This window comes from Panulirus ornatus, chromosome 48 (genome assembly GCF_036320965.1).
Source record: "Panulirus ornatus isolate Po-2019 chromosome 48, ASM3632096v1, whole genome shotgun sequence".
NCBI lineage: Eukaryota > Metazoa > Arthropoda > Malacostraca > Decapoda > Palinuridae > Panulirus > Panulirus ornatus.
The window spans coordinates 9,653,169-9,672,192 of NC_092271.1; the positions used below are offsets into that span (position 1 = coordinate 9,653,169).

Genomic DNA, 19,024 nt, shown 5'->3' on the forward strand with positions numbered 1-19,024 from the left:
GTATTTCAGTGGAATTTACTAAAAAAGGGGGTGACAGTGTTGTTGACTGGTTCGTGAGGCTATTCAGTGTATGTATGGTTCATGGTGAAGCGCCTAAGGATTGGTAGATTGCATGCATAGTGCCACTATACAAAGGCAAAGGGGATAAAAGATAGTGCTCGAACTACAGAGGTATAAGTTTGTTGAGCATTCCTGGGAAATTTTACGTCAGCAAATCACACCTCTGCTAGAGGTCGCTTTCCCATGAGATACGCTTTGCCGCTTCACGCCACCAGTTGCTGTGCTTCCTTCGCGCCGTCCAGACGGTTTTCTGCAGCTGCGAGCTTGGCAGCCTTCTTCCCGTGATCCCTCTGGAGCGGAAAGGCTTTGCTACAGCCTGTGACCCAGTTTGGGGCTGGCTGCAACACCACCCGTGATCCGTTTAGGAGCGGGGAGGGAAGTGCGTAGTTGATGCACTTGTGGAGTTGACGACTCTCACACTGACCTGCACCGCCGCTGCCATGTCGGATGTCCCGGGCAGTTCCACCAGCATACGGAGGTCGAGTAAGGAGGGCGATTCTGAACATGCCAGGCATGTGAGGAAAGGCTCCTCGCATAGGACTAGCTCCAGGAGCAGCCCTTCTCAGTGGGAGGCTCTTCAGGGTGGTAACAATAGGCCCCATGATCACGTCACTGGTGATGGCGGTGACTCTGCTTCCCAGCACACACGTTCCTTGCCTTCTACATCACGGGATGAGGCATCTGCGCCGCCCTGGAACATGGTGATGGACGCTTTGGCTGCTTTACGTGGTGATGTGGAGAAATTGAAGGAGGAAAGGAACTTAGGCCCCAGTCGGGGGGCTGATGATGCCGCCGCGGCCGCCGATGTAAACATTGGCCTTTCTAGCCAGGTGGTGCCTCCCTCGCGCTCACCCACGGGTTTTTCGGGCTTTACTCCAGCGGAGCATTACCTTTCCAGTGATGATTGTGTCTCTCAGAATGACGGGCGGCCTGACAGTGTTCTCCTGCAGTGCGCCAGGGCTTACGGTCCTGTGGATGAGGTGTCTGATGGCATTGACCAGCATGTTGCCGATATGGTCAACCATGTATTTGCTCACGGCTTGCGAGAGGAGGAGTATAAGGAGATTTTGGAGGATGCTGCAGCCAAGAGGCCAGATAACTGTCATGCCTTAGCGCCCGTGGATTGCAACTTGCAAGTTTTAGATGCACTGAAGACTGATGCCAAGAAGGCAGACTTCCGTTTGAAGGATGCTGGGAAAGACATTATTACGGCTGCCACAATTTTGACTAAGTCACTCACAGTGCTTGACAAGATCGCCCAGGCTAGCCAACCAGATGTTGCCCAGGAAGTGGGCATGCTTAATGGTGCCCTGGCACTCCTGGGTCATGCTAATCACAAGAATAATCTGGCTCGCCGGTTCATCATCAAGCGCGAAATTAACCACAAGTATGCTCATCTCTGTTCAGACAAGGTGCCCATGACTCGTCTTCTGTTTGGGGATGATGTCTCACTCTCAGCCAAGCACATTGAGGAGTCTGAAAAGTTAAGGAGTAAGATTGCTCCAAGGAAACCACTCTCTACCTTGAAGTTTGGTCCTGGCAAGTTTAGGGGCTCTTCTGGGAGACTGCCATACAGGGGTTTTATGGCCAGGTTTCATCCATATGGCCAACGCACGCATGGTCCCCGGAGTGAGCACCAGCAATCCTTCTCACAGCAGGGTCTTGAGACAAAAAACTCCCAAGGCCGGGGTCACAATCCCCGGCAGTAACTGAGGTGAGTCATCCTTTTCAAGCTGGCAGACTTCACTATTTTGTACATGAGTAGCATGCTATTACCAGTGATCCAAATATTTTAGATATTGTTCAGAATTGCCATTTAGATATTGATGTTGCTAACATTGGTCTTTTATTTGCTGAAGAAGTTGAGTATGTGTTTACTGTCGAGGAAAAGGAAATTGTTTGCCAGGAAATTGTACAGCTTTTGAGTTGGGGGTTATCAAGGAGACCCAGAGACAGGAGGGGCAGATTCTTTTCCCTATTTTCTTAAGACAGAAGAAGGATGGTGGGTTTAGGATGATCCTTAACCTGGAAAAATTTAATAAATTTTTAGAGTACAAACACTTCAAGATGGAAAATTTTGAGCAGGCGATTCGTCTTGTTAACAGCGGTGTCTTCATGGCCTCTGTCGATTTGCGGCACACCTATTATTCTGTTAAGATAGCTGAGGAGCAACAACGCTTTCTGTGTTTCAAGTGGCAAGGAAAAATTTATCAATTCACGTGTCTCCCTAATGGGGTTGCGGATGGTCCCCGTCTGTTCACTAAATTAATGAAACCTGTTTTTGCTGTACTTAGAGAGAAGGGACATATCATCACGAGTTTCATTGATGATACTCTTATTTGTCACTGCACTTTTGATGGATGTTGTGAGAGTGTGCGTGCCACTGTTGACTTGCTCAAGAAGTTAGGTTTCTGTATTAACGAAAGCAAATCTGTCTTGTCCCCACTAAGTGCTTGGAGTATTTGGGGAACATTATAGATTCTGAGACTATGACAGTAACATTACCTGATCGTAGGATACACAAGATACTACAATGCTGTGAGGAATTGTTACATAGTGACGGAGCCAAAATTCGGAATGTGGCCAGAGTTGTTGGGCTATTAGTTGCAGCTGTTCCAGCAGCAGAGATGGGGAAACTGCATTACAGGTGGTTAGAATGTGCTAAGATTGCTGCGTTAAGAGTCGCAAAAGGTAACTTTGACAAGTGGATGGTGGTCACTCATGAGATGAGATTGGACTTGCTTTGGTGGGTATCTCACATTGCATTGCAAAACAGACAGATTTTTCGGAAGGGTACAGAATTGGATCTGTATACTGATGCATCAAATTTAGGTTGGGGTGGCCACCTCAATCAACAAAAAGCTAATGGGAGATGGTCATTATCAGAATCTGCCTTGCACATTAATGCAAAGAAACTCAAAGCCATCTCCCTGGTAGTGTGCTCATTTGCATCTCTTCTCAAAGGACGACATGTTCGGGTGTTTTGTGATAACACGACGGCGGTGACCTATGTCAATGAAATGGGCGGCACACAGTCCTCACTGTGTAATGACATTTGCCGTGACCTTTGGGAGTGGTGTGCGGTGAATGATATCTGGCTTACCTGCTCTCATGTACCAGGTAAAGTCAATCTCATGGCAGACGCTGCATCTCGGACATTCAATGACAGGCATGAGTGGAAATTGAATGAAGAACTCTTTAGGGCCCTCTCTGAAGTATTTGGGGTTCCGAGCATTGATCTCTTTGCTTCTAGACTGAATGCTCAAGTGACTCGTTTCTGCTCCTGGAAACCTGATCCAGATGCAGAACATTTTGATGCCTTTTCTATCTGCTGGTAGCAGTTTGAACTAATCTACCTTTTCCCACCCTTTGCTCTGATTGCCAGGTGCCTACAGAAAATTCGAGCAGTCAGCGAAGGGGTGGATGGTATTGCCTCTCTGGCCGTCCCAACCCTGGATGGGGACTCTACTCACTTTGCTGGTCAAGGAACCACGGCTGATTCTGAGGGGGGCACATGTCTTGCGTCACCCATCGACGGAGGAGGAACACCCCATTCTCCGACACACCCGACTGATGGCTTGCCTCTTATCCGGCAACGTCTGCGAGACAGGGGCATTTCTCAGGCAGGTACGGACATCATCCTTGTCTCCTGGAGACCTGCGACTGCGAGGCAGTATCAGCCACATATTAACAGGTGTTTACAGTTTTGTGGTAGCCGGAACATCGATCCCTTTGCTCCCACTGTAACAAATATTGTGAACTTTCTGTCTGTCACCTTCCACAGAGGTGTTAGTTATACTTCAATCAACACTGCCAGGGGTGCACTCTCCTCCCTGGGGATTACTGTGGATGGTTGCAGTGCAGGCAGCCATCCTCTTGTCACCAGGTTCTTAAAGGGAGTTTTTAACTTGCGGCCGTCTGTCCCTAGGTATACAAGAACTTGGGATGTTCAGCAGGTGCTACAGCATCTGCGTGCCATGGATCCTTTGTCCTCCCTCTCTTTTAAGGATTTAACACTGAAGCTTGTGATGTTGATGGCACTTACACAGGCTGCCAGAATACAAACTTTGCATTGTTTGTTGCTGAAGAATATTAGTTTTGGGCAGGATTCTGTTTATGTTTGGTTAGGGGAAACTATTAAACAGTGCAGGCCAAAGTTCAATGTGCGGTTTGTGGCCTTTAAAGCATATTCTACTGACATTAGATTGTGTGTGTGTGAAACTCTGAAAATGTATATTGCTAGGACAGAGGAGTTCAGAAATTCTGCACATCAGAAGAATGGAAAGTTACTCCTAAGTTTTATCAAGCCCCACAAGCATGTAACGAGGGACACTGTTGCAAGGTGGATTCGAACAGTGCTTTCTCTGTCGGGCATAGACTCCAGCCAGTATTCAGCGGGCAGTGTTCGGCCTGCAGCTGCATCGAAAGCCAAAGCCATGGCTCTACTGATTGGACACATCATGGCAAGGGCTGGGTGGTCCAGGGCTGCCACTTTTGCCAAGTTTTATGACAAGGAGATTGTCCCGAGTCACGATCCTTTCCAAGATGCTGTCCTTCAATAGTCTGTTCATTTTGTTTGCATAGATGTTGTCTCTTGTCACCTGGTCCATGGCTGTGTAAATTTCTTACTATATTGCAGTTGGTTACTGCTTGTATCATTTCTCCTCTCTGCATGTCTAAAGTACGACACCCACATGGCTTCAAAACCTCATGGGAAAGCGACCTCTAGCAGAGGTGTGATTTGCTAACGTAAAATTAATGAAGTACATGAGACTTACCGTAGGTCAGTTGAAATGTGCTTCGAATCTTATGAAGCAAATCACCTCTGCTAGAAGGGAGCTTTCACATGCCCACCTCTCCCACCTTACGCTCTGTAGCATCTTGTGGCTTCCATATTTCTAGCAGTGCAAAATGTTCAGTTACTTTCATATGGTTGGTCGTACTCTTTAAAGTCTGGTGGCGTGAAGCGGCAAAGAGTATCTCATGTGAAAGCTCCCTTCTAGCAGAGGTGATTTGCTTCATAAAATTCGAAGCACATTTCAACTGACCTACGGTAAGTCTCATGTACTTCATTAACTATATGGGAGGGTATTGATTGAGTGGGTCAAGGCATGTGCGGAGCATCAGATTGGGGAAGAGCAGTGTGGTTTCAGAAGTGGTAGAGGATGTGTGGATCAGGTGTTTGCTTTGAAGAATGTATATGAGAAATACTCAGAAAAACATATGGATTTGTATGTAGCATTTATGGATCTGGAGAAAGCATATGATAAGAGTGGATAGAGATACTTTGTGGAAGGTATTACGAGTATATGGTGTGGGAGGTAAGTTGCTAGAAGCAGTGAAAAGTTTTTATCAAGGATGCAAGGCAAGTGTACCTGTAGGAAGAGAGGAAAGTGACTGGTTCTCGGTGAATGTCGGTTTGTGGAAGTGGTGTGTGGGATGTCTCCGTGGCTGTTTAATTTGTTTATGAATGGAGTTGTTAGGGAGGTGAATGCAAAAAAAATTGGAGAGAGGCAAGTATGTATGGTGTTGTGGATGAGAGGGCTTGGGAAGTGAGTCAGTTGTTGTTCGCTGATGATACAGTGCTGGTGGCTGATTCGTGTGAGAAACTGCAGAAACTGGTGACTGAGTTTGGTAAAGCATGTGAAAGAAGAAAGCTTAGAGTAAATGTTAATAAGAGCAAGGTTATTAGGTACAGTAGGGTTGAGGGACAAGTCAAATGGGAGGTAAGTTCAAATGGAGAAAAACTGAAGGAAGTGAAGTGTTTTAGATAACTGGGAGTGGATTTGGCAGCAGATAGAACCATGGAAGCGGACGTGAGTCATACAGTTGGGGAGGGGAAGAAAGTTCTGGGAGTGTTGAAAAATGTCTGGAAGTTGAGAACGTTATCTTGGAAGGCAAAAATGGGTATGTTTGAAGGAATAGTGGTTCCAACAATGTTAAACGGTTGTGAGGCATGGGCTATTGATAGAGTTGTGCGGAGGAGGGTGGATGTGCTGGAAATGAGATGTTTGAGGACAATATGTGGTGTGAGGTGGTTTGATCGAGTCAGTAATGAAAGGGTAAGAGAGATGTGTGGTAATAAAACGAGTGTGGATGAGAGAGCAGAATAGGGTGTATTGAAATGGTTTGGTCACACGGAGAGAATGAGTGAGGAAATATTGACAAATGATATATGTGTCAGAGGTGGAGGGAACGAAGAGAAGTGGGAGAAGAAATTGGTGGTGAAAGGATGGAGTGAAAAAGATTTTGAGCGATCGGGGCCTGAACATACAGGAGGGTGAAAGGCCGTGCAAGGAATAGAGTGAATTGGAATGATCTGGTCGACATGCTGTCAATGGATTGATCCAGGGCATGTGAAGGGTCTTGGGTAAACCATGGAAAGTTTTGTGATGCATTACACGTGACAGCTAGAGACTGAGTGTGAATGAATGTGGTCTTTGTTGTCTTTCCTAACACTACCTCACTCACGCGCGTGCATGGGGGGATGGGGGTGCCATTTTCATGTGTGGCGGGATGGCGACAGGAATGGATGAAGGCAGGAAGTATGAATATGTACATGTGTTTATATGTATATGGCTGTGTATGTATATGTATATATATGTTGAAATGTATAGGTATGTATATGTGCGTGTGTGGGCGTTTATGTATATACATGTGTATACGAGTGGGTTGGGCTATTCTTTTGTCTGTTTCCTTGCGCTGCCTCGCTGCTTCTGGAGTAGTGCTAGTCCTTCCTTTGCTCTTGTCGTCTTACCAACACCTAACTTTACACCCAAGACATTCCCAAACCTCTCTTCCCCTTTATCCCTAAGCTTCATTTCACTCAGAAGCAAAACATCCAGGTTCCTTTCCTCTAATGTCCTACCTATCTCTCCTTTTTCCTGATCTTGGTTACATCCAAACACATGTAGACACTCCAATCTGAGCCTTTGGGAGGATGAGCACTCCCCACATGACCTTCTGTTTCCCCTTTTAGAAAGTGAAAATGCAAGGAGGGAAGGGTTTCTAGCCCCCCGCTCCTGTCCCCTTTAGTCGCCTTCTACGACACGCGGGGAATGCTTGGGAAGTATTCTTTCTCCTCTATTCCCAGGGATATGGATAAAACTGAAAGTGGATGGAGAGAGAGGGGTGATTATTGGTGCCTATGCACCTGGTCATGAGAAGAAAGATCATGAAAGGCAAGTGTTTTGGGAGTAGCTGAGTGAGTGTGTTAGCAGATTTGATGCACGAGACTGGGTTATAGTGATGGGTGATTTGAATGCAAAGGTGAGTAATGTGGCAGTTGAGGGTATAATTGGTGTACATGGGGTGTTCAGTGTCGTAAATGAAAATGGTGAAGAGCTTGTAGACTTGTGTGCTGCAGAAGGACTGGTGATTGAGAATACCTGGTACATGTATGAAAGAAAGAGAGATGGCCAGAGAGCGTTATTGGATTACGTGTTAATTGATAGGCACATGAAAAAGAAAATGTTGGATGTTAATGTGATGAGAGGGGCAACTAGATGAAGGCGAAGGTGAAGATTTGTAGAGGTTTTCAGAAAAGAAGAGAGAATGTTGGGGTGAAGAGAATGGTGAGAGTAAGTGATCTTGGAAAGGAGACTTTTGTGAGGAAGTACCAAGAGAGATTGAGTGCAGAATGGAAAAAGGTGAGAGCAAATGATGTAAGGGGAGTGGGGGAGGAATGGGATATATTTAGTGAAGCAATGATGGTGTGCGCAAAAGATACCTGTGGCATGAGAAAGGTGGGAGATGGGCAGATTAGAAAGATAGTGAGTGGTGGGATGAAGAAGTAAGATTGTTACTGAAAGAGAAGAGAGATGCGTTTAGATGATTTTTGCAGGGAAGTAGTGCAAATGACTGGGAGATATATAAAAGAAAGCAGCAGGAGGTCAAGAGAAAGGTGCAAGAGGTGAAAAAGAGGGCAAATGAGAGTTGGGGTGAGAGAGTATCATTAAATTTTAGGGAGAATGTAAAGATGTTTTGGAAGGAGGTAAATAAAGTGCATAAGACAAGAGAACAAATGGAAACATCGGTGAAGGGAGCTAATAGGGAGGTAATAATAAGTAGTGGTGAAGTGAGAAGGAGATGGAGTGAGTATTTTGAAGGTTTGTTAAATGTGTTTGATGAAAGAGTGGCAGATATAGGGTGCTTTGGTCGAGGTTGGTGTGCGAAGAGAGAGGGTCAGGGAGAATGGTTTAGTAAACAAAGAAGAGGTAGTGGAAGCTTTATGGAAGATGAAAGCTGGAAAGGCGGTGGGTTTGGGTGGAATTGCAGTGGAATTTATTAAAAATTGGGATGGCTGTGTTGTTGACTGGTTGGTATGTCTGTATGATTCATGGTCAAATGCCTGAGGATTGGCGGAATTCATGCATAGTGCCACTGTATAAAGGCAAAGGGGATAAAGGTGAATGTTCAGATCACGGAGATATATGTTTGTTGAGTATTCCTGGGAAATTATATGAGAGGGTATTGATTGAGAGTTGTAAAGGCATGTGCGGAGCATCAGACTGGGGAAGAGCAGTGTGGTTTCAGAAGTGGTAGAGGATGTGTGGATCAGGTGTTTACTTTGAAGATTGTATATGAGAAATAGTTAGAAAAACAGATGGATTTGTATGTAGCATTTATGGATCTGGAGGAGGCATATGATAGAGTTGAAAGAGATGCTCTGTGGAAGGTACTGAAAGTATATGGTGTGGGAGGTAAGTTGCTAGAAGCAGTGAAAAGTTTTTATCAAGTAGGTAAAGCATGTGTACGAGTAGGAAGAGAGGAAAGTGATTGGTTCCTAGTGAATGTCGGTTTACGGCAGGGGTGCATGATGTCTCCATGATTAACTTGTTCATGGATGGGGTTGTTAGGGAGGTGAATGCAAGAGTTTTGGAAAGAGGGGCAAGTATGCAGTCTGTTGGTAAGTCAGTCAGTTGTTGTTTGCTGATGATACAGTGCTGGTGGATGATTTGTGTGAGAAACTGCAGGAGTTGGTGACTGAGTTTGGTAAAGTGTGTGAAAGAAGAAAGCTGACAGTAAATGTGAATAAGAGCAAAGTTATTAGGTTCAGTAGGGTTGAGGGACACGTAAATTGGGAAGTAAGTCTGAATGGAGAAAAACTGGAGGAAGTGAAGTGTTTTAGATATCTGGGAGTAGATTTAGCAGTGGATGGAGCAATGGAAGCGGAAGTGAGTCACAGGGTGGGGGAGGGTGCGAAGGTTCTGGGAGCGTTGAAGAATGTGTGGAAGGCGAGAACGTTATCTTGGAGAGGAAAAATGGGTATGTTTGGAGGAACAGTTGTTTCAACAATGTTATATGGTTGCGAAGCATGGACTATAGATAGGGTTGTGCAGAGGAGGGTGGATGTGTTGGAAAAGAAGTGCTTGAGGGCAATATGCGGTGTGAGGTGGTTTGATTGAGGAAGTAATGAAAGGTTAAGAGAGATGTGTGGTAATAAAAAGAGTGTGGTTGAGAGAGCAGAAGATGGTGTATTGAAATGGTTTGGTCACATGGAGAGAATGAGTGAGGAAAGATTGACAAAGAGGATAATATGTGTCAGAGGTGGAGGGAATGAGAAGTGGGAGACGAAATTGGAGGTGGAAGGATACAGTGAAAAAGATTTTGAGTGATCGGGGCCTGAACATACAGGAGGGTGAAAGGTGTGTAAGGAATAGAGTGAATTGGAACTATGCCGTTTACTGGGGTTGGCATGCTGTCAGTGGATCGAACCAGGGCATATAAAGCGTCTGGGTTAAACAATGGAAAGTTTTGTGGGGCCTGGATGTGGAAAGGGAGCTGTGGTTTCAGTGCATTACACTTGACAGCTAGAGACTGAGTGTGAATGAATGTGGCCTGTGTTGTCTTTTCCTAACGCTACCTCGCATGTGCGCGGGGGGAGGAGGGTGCCATTTCATGTGTGGTGGGATGGTGATGGGAATGGATGAAGGCAGGAAGTATGAATATGTATATGTGTGTATATGTATACATCTGTGTATGTATATGCGCATGTGTGCGTTTATGTATATACATGTATATGTGGGTGGGTTGGGCCGTTCTTTTGTGTGTTTCCTTGCACTACCTCGCTAACGTGGGAGACAGCGACTAAGTATAATATAAAAAATTATTTATATATATATATATATATATATATATATATATATATATATATATATATATATATATATATATATATATATATATATATATATATATATATGATGATACAGCGCTGGTGGCTGATTCATGGGAGAAACTGCAGAAGCTGGTGATTGAGTTTAGTAAAGTGTGTGAAAGAAGAAAGTTAAGAGTAAATGTGAATAAGAGCAAGGTTATTAGCTAATGTACAGTAGGGAAAAACTGAAGGAAGTAAAGTGTTTTAGATATCTGGGAGTGGATCTGGCAGCGGATGGAACCATGGAAGCGGAAGTGAATCATAGGGTGGGGGATGGGGCGAAAATCCTGGGAGTCTTGAAGAATGTGTGGAAGTCGAGAACATTATCTCCGAAAGCAAAAATGGCTATTTTTGAAGGAATAGTGGTTTCAACAATGTTGTATGGTTGCGAGGCGTGGGCTATGGATAGAGTTGTGCGCAGGAGGGTGGATGTGCTGGAAATGAGATGTTTGAGGACAATATGTGGTGTGAGGTGGTTTGATCGAGTAAGTAATGTAAGGGTAAGAGAGATGTGTGGAAATAAAAAGAGCGTGGTTGAGAGAGCAGAAGAGGGTGTTTTGAAATGGTTTGGGCACATGGAGAGAATGAGTGAGGAGAGATTGACCAAGAAGATATATGTGTCGGAGGTGGAGGGAACGAGGAGAAGTGGGAGACCAAATTCGAGGTGGAAAGATGGAGTGAAAAAGATTTTGAGTGATCGGGGCCTGAACATGCAGAAGGGTGAAAGGCGGGCAAGGAATAGAGTGAATCGGATTGATGTGGTATACCGGGGTAGACGTGCTGTCAATGGATTGAATCAGGGCATGTGAAGCGCCTGGGGTAAACCATGGAAAGTTGTGTGGGGCCTGGATGTGGAAAGGGAGCTGTGGTTTCGGGCATTATTACATGACAGCTAGAGACTAAGTGTGAACGAATGGGGCCTTTGTTGTCTTTTCCTAGCGCTACCTCGCACACATGAGGGGGGAGGGGGATGTTGTTCCATGTGTGGCGAGGTGACGATGGGAATGAATAAAGGCAGTGTGAATTGTGTGCATGTGTATATATGTATGTGTCTGTGTTTGTATATATATGTGTACATTGAGATGTATGGGTATGTATATTTGCGTGTGTGGACGTGTATGTATATACATGTGTATGGGGGTGGGTTGGGCCATTTCTTTCGTCTGTTTCCTTGCGCTACCTCGCAAACGCGGGAGACAGCGACAAAGCAAAATTAATAAACAATATATATATATATATATATATATATATATATATATATATATATATATATATATATATATATATATATATTTTCTTTCAAACTATTCGCCATTTCCCGCGTTAGCAAGGTAGCGTTAAGAACAGAGGACTGGCCCTTTGAGGGAATATCCTCACCTGGCCCCCTTCTCTGTTCCTTCTTTTGGAAAACTAAAAAAAAAGTGATGAGAGGGGAGGATTTCCAGCCCCCCACTCCCTCCCCTTTTAGTCGCCTTCTACGACTCGCAGGGAACACGTGGGAAGTATTCTTTCTCCCCTATCCCCAGGGATTATATGTATATATGTGTGATAATGTTCTCGACCTCCACACACTCCACCATATATATATATATATATATATATATATATATATATATATATATATATATATATATATATATATATATATATATATATATATATCCTGGGGATAGAGGAGAAAGAATACTTCCCACGTATTCCCTGCGTGTCGTAGAGGGCGACTAAAAGGGGAGGGAGCGGGGGGCTGGAAATCCTCCCCTCTCATTATTTTTTCTTAATTTTCCAAAAGAGGGAACAGAGAAGGGGGCCAGGTGAGGATATTCCCTCAAAGGCCCAGTTCTCTGTCCTTAACACTACCTCGCTAACGCGGGAAATGTTTACCAATCACATGTTTACCAAATGGCGTCCTAGCTTCGTCTCTTCGATGTATATCAACTGACTGTTATATTTCTCTCTTGTGTCTCCCCTGATGATGTGATTATTACACGAAAGTGCACTTGATAACTTTTCGCGTTTCATTTTCCCTGTGGACTCATAGGAATATATATATATATATATATATATATATATATATATATATATATATATATATATATATATATATATATTTTTTTTTTTTTTTTTTTTTTTTTTTTATACTTTGTCGCTGTCTCCCGCGTTTGCGAGGTAGCGCAAGGAAACAGACGAAAGAAATGGCCCAACCCTCCCCATACACATGTACATACACACGTCCACACACGCAAATATACATACCTACACAGCTTTCCATGGTTTACCCCGGACGCTTCACATGCCTTGATTCAATCCACTGACAGCACGTCAACCCCTGTATACCACATCGCTCCAATTCACTCTATTCCTTGCCCTCCTTTCACCCTCCTGCATGTTCAGGCCCCGATCACACAAAATCCTCTTCACTCCATCTTTCCACCTCCAATTTGGTCTCCCTCTTCTCCTCGTTCCCTCCACCTCCGACACATATATCCTCTTGGTCAATCTTTCCTCACTCATTCTCTCCATGTGCCCAAACCATTTCAAAACACCCTCTTCTGCTCTCTCAACCACGCTCTTTTTATTTCCACACATCTCTCTCACCCTTACGTTACTTACTCGATCAAACCACCTCACACCACACATTGTCCTCAAACATCTCATTTCCAGCACATCCATCCTCCTGCGCACAACTCTATCCATAGCCCACGCCTCGCAACCATACAACATTGTTGGAACTACTATTCCTTCAAACATACCCATTTTTGCTTTCCGGGATATATATATATATATATATATATATATATATATATATATATATATATATATATATATATATATATATAAATGCTCGTGTATGCACATATACTCAGACTTATACATATATACAAATGTACATGTCCATACTTCCTTGCTGTCATCCATTCCTGTCGCTACCCCATCCAACAAGAAACAGGATCGCTACCCCTCTGCTTCAGTGAGGTAGCGCCAGGAAAACAGACAAAAGAGGCCACATTCGTTCACACTTCTTCCTAGCTGTCATGTGTAATGCACCGAAACCACAGACCTTTCCATGGTTTACCCAGACACTGCACATGCCCTAGTTCAGTCCATTAACATCATGCCAACCCCGGTATACCACATCTTTCCAATTCACTCAATTCCATGCACGCTTCTCACCCTCTTGTATGTTCAGGCCCCAATCACTCAAAATCTTTTTCACTCTATCCTTCCACCTCCAATATGGTCCCCCGCCTCTTCTTCCCTCCACCTCCGAAATATATCCTCTTTGTCAATCTTTCCTCACTCATTCTCTCCATATGTTCAAACCATTTCAACACCCCCTCTTATGCTCTCTCAACCACTCTTTTTATTTCCACACATCTCTCTTACCCTTTCATTACTTAATCAAACCACCTCACACCACATATTGTTCTCAGACATTTCGTTTCCAACACATCCACCCTCCTCTGTACAACCCTTTCTATAGCCCATGCCTCGCAACCATATAACATTGCTGAAACTACTATTCCTTCAAACATACCTATTTTCACTCTCCAAGATAACATTCTCTCCCACACATTCTTCATCGCTCCCAGAATCTTTGCCCCCTCCCCCACCCTGTGACTTGCTTTCACTTTCATGGTTCCATCCGCTGCTAAGTCCACTGCCAGATATATAAAACACTTCACTTCCTCCATTCAAACTTACATCCCAATTAAATTGTCCCTCAACCCTACTGAACCTCATAACCTTGCTCTTATTCACATTTACTTTCAACTTGCTTTCCTTCAACTCAGATAACATTCTCTCCCACACATTCTTCATCGCTCCCAGAACCTTTGCCCCCACCCCCACCCTGTGACTCGCTTTCGCTTTCATGGTTCCATCCGCTGCTGTCCACTCCCAGATATCTAAAACACTTCACTTCCTCCATTCTTTCTCCATTCAAATTTACATCCCATTTAACTTGTCCCTCAACCCTACTGAACCTCATAACCTTGCTCTTATTCACATTTACTCTCAACTTGCTTGCCTTCAACCCAGATAACATTTTCTCCCACACATTCTTCATCGCTCCCAGAACTTTTGCCCCCTCCCCCACCCTGTGACTCGCTTTCGCTTTCATGGTTCCATCCGCTGCTAAGTCCACTTCCAGATATCTAAAACACTTCACTTCCTCCATTCTTTCTCCATTCAAACTTACATCCCATTTAACTTGTCCCTCAACCCTACTGAACCTCATAACCTTACTCTTATTCACATTTACTCTCAACTTGCTTGCCTTCAACCACCACACACACACACACACACACAGAGGAGAGAGCATCGCTGCCTCCCACTTCAGCAAGACAGCACCAGGAAAACAGACAAAAATGGCCAGTCTCTAGCTGTCATGTGTAATGCACTAAAACCACTGCTCCCTCTCCACGTCCAGGCCCCACAGATCTTTCCATGGTTTGCCGCAGATGTTTCACATGCCCTGGTTCAGTCCATTGACAGCATGTCGACTCCAGTATACCACATTGTTCCAATTCACTCTATTCCTTGCATACCTCTCACCCTCCTGTATGTTCAGGCCCCAATAACTCAGAATCTTCTTCACTCTTTTATTCCACCTCCAGTTTGGTCTCCCGCTTCTCCTTGTTCCCTCCATCTCTGACATACATTTATCCTCTTTGTCAACCTTTCCTCACTTATTCTCTCCATGTGTCCAAACCATTTCAATACACCCTCTTGTACTCTCTCAGCCACATTCTTTTTATTTCCACACATCTCTCTTATCCCTTCATTACTTACTTGATCAAACCACCTCACACTACATATTGCCCTCAAACATTTAATTTCCAACACATTCACCCTCCTCCGCACAACCCTATCAATAGCCCATGCCTTGCAACCATATACTACTGCTGGAACTGCTGTTCCTTCAAACGTACCAATTTTTGCTCTCCGAGGCAACATTCTCTCCTTCCACACATTCTTCATCGCTCCCAGAACCTTCGCCCCCTTCCCCATCCTGTGACACTTCCGCTTCCATGGTTCCATCCGCTGCTAAGTCCACTCCCAGAGATCTAAAACACTTCACTTCCTTCAATTTTTCTCCATTCACACTTACATCCCCATTAACTTATCCCTCAAATCTCTTATTTACATTTGCTCTCAACTTTCTCCTTTCACACACTTTTCCAAACTGTCACCAACTCCTGCAGTTTCTCACTTGAATCAGCTACCAGTGCTGTGTCATCAGCGAACATCAACTGACTCACCATCCAAGCCCTCTCATCCAGAAAAGACTGCATACTTGCCCCTCTCTCCAACACTATTGCATTCACCTCCCTAACCACCCCATAATAAACAAATTAAACAACCATGGGGACATAACACATTCCTACCAGCAGACCGACCTTACATTCTTGATGATAACTTTTCACTGCTTCTAGCAGCTTACCTCCCACACCATATACTCTTAAGACCTTCCACAAGGCATCTACATCAACCCTATCATATGCCTTCTCCAGATCCATAAGTGCCACAAGCAAATCCATCTCTTTTTCTTAATATTTCTCATTCTTCAAAGCAAATACCTGATCCACACATCCTCTACCACTTCTGAAACCATTCTGCTCCTCCCCAATCTGATGCTCTGTACATGCCTTCACCCCCTCAATGAATACCCTCCCATACAATTTCCCAGGAATACTCAACAAACTTATGCCTCGGTAGTTTGAACACTCACCTTTATCCCCTTTGCCTTTGTAAAATGGCACTATACATGCATTCTGCCAATCTTCAGGCACTTCACCATGATCCATACATACTTTGAATATCCTTACCAATCAATCAACAACACAATCACCCCCTTTCTTAATAAGTTCTACTGCAATATCATCTAAACCCGCCACTTTGTCGGATTTCATCTTCTGAAAAGCTTTCATCACCCTCTCACGTTGCACATGACCCTGACCAAAACACCCTACATATGCCACTCTATCATTAAACACATTCAACAAACCTTCAAATGACTCACTCCCTCTTCTCACTTCATCACTTTCCCCCTTAAATAATAATCCTATTTGTTCTCATCTTTTGCATGTTATTTACATCCTTCCAAAACTTTTTTTTTTTACACAATCAGTTTCCCGTGTTAGCGAGGTAGTGCCAGGAAACAGACGAGGAATAGCCCATCCACTCATATACGCATTTATATACATAAATGCCCATATACACACATATACCTATCAACATATACATACAGATATATATATATATATATATATATATATATATATATATATATATATATATATATATATATATATATATATATATATATATATATATATATTCTTTTTTTTTTTTATACTTTGTCGCTGTCTCCCGCGTTTGCGAGGTAGCGCAAGGAAACAGACGAAAGAAATGGCCCAACCCCCCCCCCCCATACACATGTATATACATACGTCCACACACGCAAATATACATACCTACACAGCTTTCCATGGTTTACCCCAGACGCTTCACATGCCTTGATTCAATCCACTGACAGCACGTCAGCCCCGGTATACCACATCGCTCCAATTCACTCTATTCCTTGCCCTCCTTTCACCCTCCTGCATGTTCAGGCCCCGATCACACAAAATCTTTTTCACTCCATCTTTCCACCTCCAATTTGGTCTCCCTCTTCTCCTTGTTCCCTCCACCTCCGACACATATATCCTCTTGGTCAATCTTTCCTCACTCATCCTCTCCATGTGCCCAAACCACTTCAAAACACCCTCTTCTGCTCTTTCAACCACGCTCTTTTTATTTCCACACATCTCTCTTACCCTTACGTTACTCACTCGATCAAACCACCTCACACCACACATTGTCCTCAAACATCTCATTTCCAGCACATCCATCCTCCTGCGCACAACTCTATCCATAGCCCACGCCTCGCAACCATACGACATTGTTGGAACCACTATTCCTTCAAACATACCCATTTTTGCTTTCCGAGATAATGTTCTCGACTTCCACACATTCTTCAAGGCCCCCAGAATTTTCGCCCCCTCCCCCACCCTATGATCCACTTCCGCTTCCATGGTTCCATCCGCTGCCAGATCCACTCCCAGATATCTAAAACACTTCACTTCCTCCAGTTTTTCTCCATTCAAACTCACCTCCCAATTGACTTGACCCTCAACCCTACTGTACCTAATAACCTTGCTCTTATTCACATTTACTCTTAACTTTCTTCTTCCACACACTTTACCAAACTCAGTCACCAGCTTCTGCAGTTTCACACATGAATCAGCCACCAGCGCTGTGTCATCAGCGAACAACAACTGACTCACTTCCCAAGCTCTCTCATCCCCAACAGACTTCATACTTGCCCCTCTTTCCAAAACTCTTGCATTTACCTCCCTAACAACCCCATCCATAAACAAATTAAACAACCATGGAGACATCACACACCCCTGCCGCAAACCTACATTCACTGAGAACCAATCACTTTCCTCTCTTCCTACACGTACACATGCCTTACATCCTCGATAAAAACTTTTCACTGCTTCTAACAACTTTCCTCCCACACCATATATTCTTAATACCTTCCACAGAGCATCTCTATCAGCTCTATCATATGCCTTCTCCAGATCCATAAATGCTACATACAAATCCATTTGCTTTTCTAAGTATTTCTCACATACATTCTTCAAAGCAAACACCTGAACCATACATCCTCTACCACTTCTGAAACCACACTGCTCTTCCCCAATCTGATGCTCTGTACATGCCTTCACCCTCTCAATCAATACCCTCCCATATAATTTACCAGGAATACTCAACAAACTTATACCTCTGTAATTTGAGCACTCACTCTTATCCCCTTTGCCTTTGTACAATGGCACTATGCACGCATTCCGCCAATCCTCAGGCACCTCACCATGAGTCATACATACATTAAATAACCTTACCAACCAGTCAACAATACAGTCACCCCCTTTTTTAATAAATTCCACTGCAATACCATCCAAACCTGCTGCCTTGCCGGCTTTCATCTTCCGCAAAGCTTTCACTACCTCTTCTCTGTTTACCAAATCATTTTCCCTAACCCTCTCACTTTGCACACCACCTCGACCAAAACACCCTATATCTGCCACTCTATCATCAAACACATTCAACAAACCTTCGAAATACTCACTCCATCTCCTTCTCACATCACCATTACTTGTTATCACCTCCCCATTTGCGCCCTTCACTGAAGTTCCCATTTGCTCCCTTGTCTTACGCACTTTATTTACCTCCTTCCAGAACATCTTTTTATTCTCCCTAAAATTTAATGATACTCTCTCACCCCATCTCTCATTTGCCCTTTTTTTCACCTCTTGCACCTTTCTTTTGACCTCCTGTCTCTTTCTTTTATACATCTCCCACTCAATTGCATTTTTTCCCTGCAAAAATCGTCCAAATGCCTCTCTCTTCTCTTTCACTAATACTCTTACTTCTTCATCCCACCACTCACTACCCTTTCTAATCAACCCACCTCCCACTCTTCTCATGCCACAAGCATCTTTTGCGCAATCCATCACTGATTCCCTAAATACATCCCATTCCTCCCCCACTCCCCTTACTTCCATTGTTCTCACCTTTTTCCATTCTGTACTCAGTCTCTCCTGGTACTTCCTCACACAGGTCTCCTTCTCAAGCTCACTTACTCTCACCACCCTCTTCACCCCAACACTCACTCTTCTTTTCTGAAAACCCATACAAATCTTCACCTTAGCCTCCACAAGATAATGATCAGACATCCCTCCAGTTGCGCCTCTCAGC

The 19,024-nt window shown here is 44.0% G+C and overlaps 2 protein-coding genes across 2 annotated transcripts; both read left to right on the plus strand.

Annotated features, from left to right (window-relative positions):
- The first annotated feature begins 305 nt into the window (after nt 1–305).
- LOC139764072 (uncharacterized) lies at nt 306–1,991 on the plus strand. Its single transcript, XM_071690526.1, has one exon. It carries the CDS (start codon nt 501–503, stop codon nt 1,767–1,769), a length of 1,269 nt encoding a protein of 422 aa, XP_071546627.1. The 5' UTR covers nt 306–500; the 3' UTR covers nt 1,770–1,991.
- Nucleotides 1,992–2,127: 136 nt separating this feature from the next.
- Nucleotides 2,128–4,706, plus strand: LOC139763968 (uncharacterized). Its single transcript, XM_071690447.1, has 2 exons — nt 2,128–2,255; nt 3,446–4,706. Exons 1-2 carry the CDS (start codon nt 2,128–2,130, stop codon nt 4,620–4,622), a joined length of 1,305 nt encoding a protein of 434 aa, XP_071546548.1. The 3' UTR covers nt 4,623–4,706.
- The last annotated feature ends 14,318 nt before the right edge of the window (nt 4,707–19,024 follow it).

Excerpts from the sequence above, each read along its gene's own strand:
- LOC139764072 (XM_071690526.1), top strand. The coding sequence starts at position 501 with ATGTCGGATGTCCCGGGCAGTTCCACCAGCATACGGAGGTCGAGTAAG.
- LOC139763968 (XM_071690447.1), top strand. The coding sequence starts at position 2,128 with ATGGAAAATTTTGAGCAGGCGATTCGTCTTGTTAACAGCGGTGTCTTC. Across the intron at positions 2,256-3,445 it reads CGCTTTCTGTGTTTCAAGTG|GTGCCTACAGAAAATTCGAG; the intron begins GCAAGGAAAAAT and ends TCTGATTGCCAG.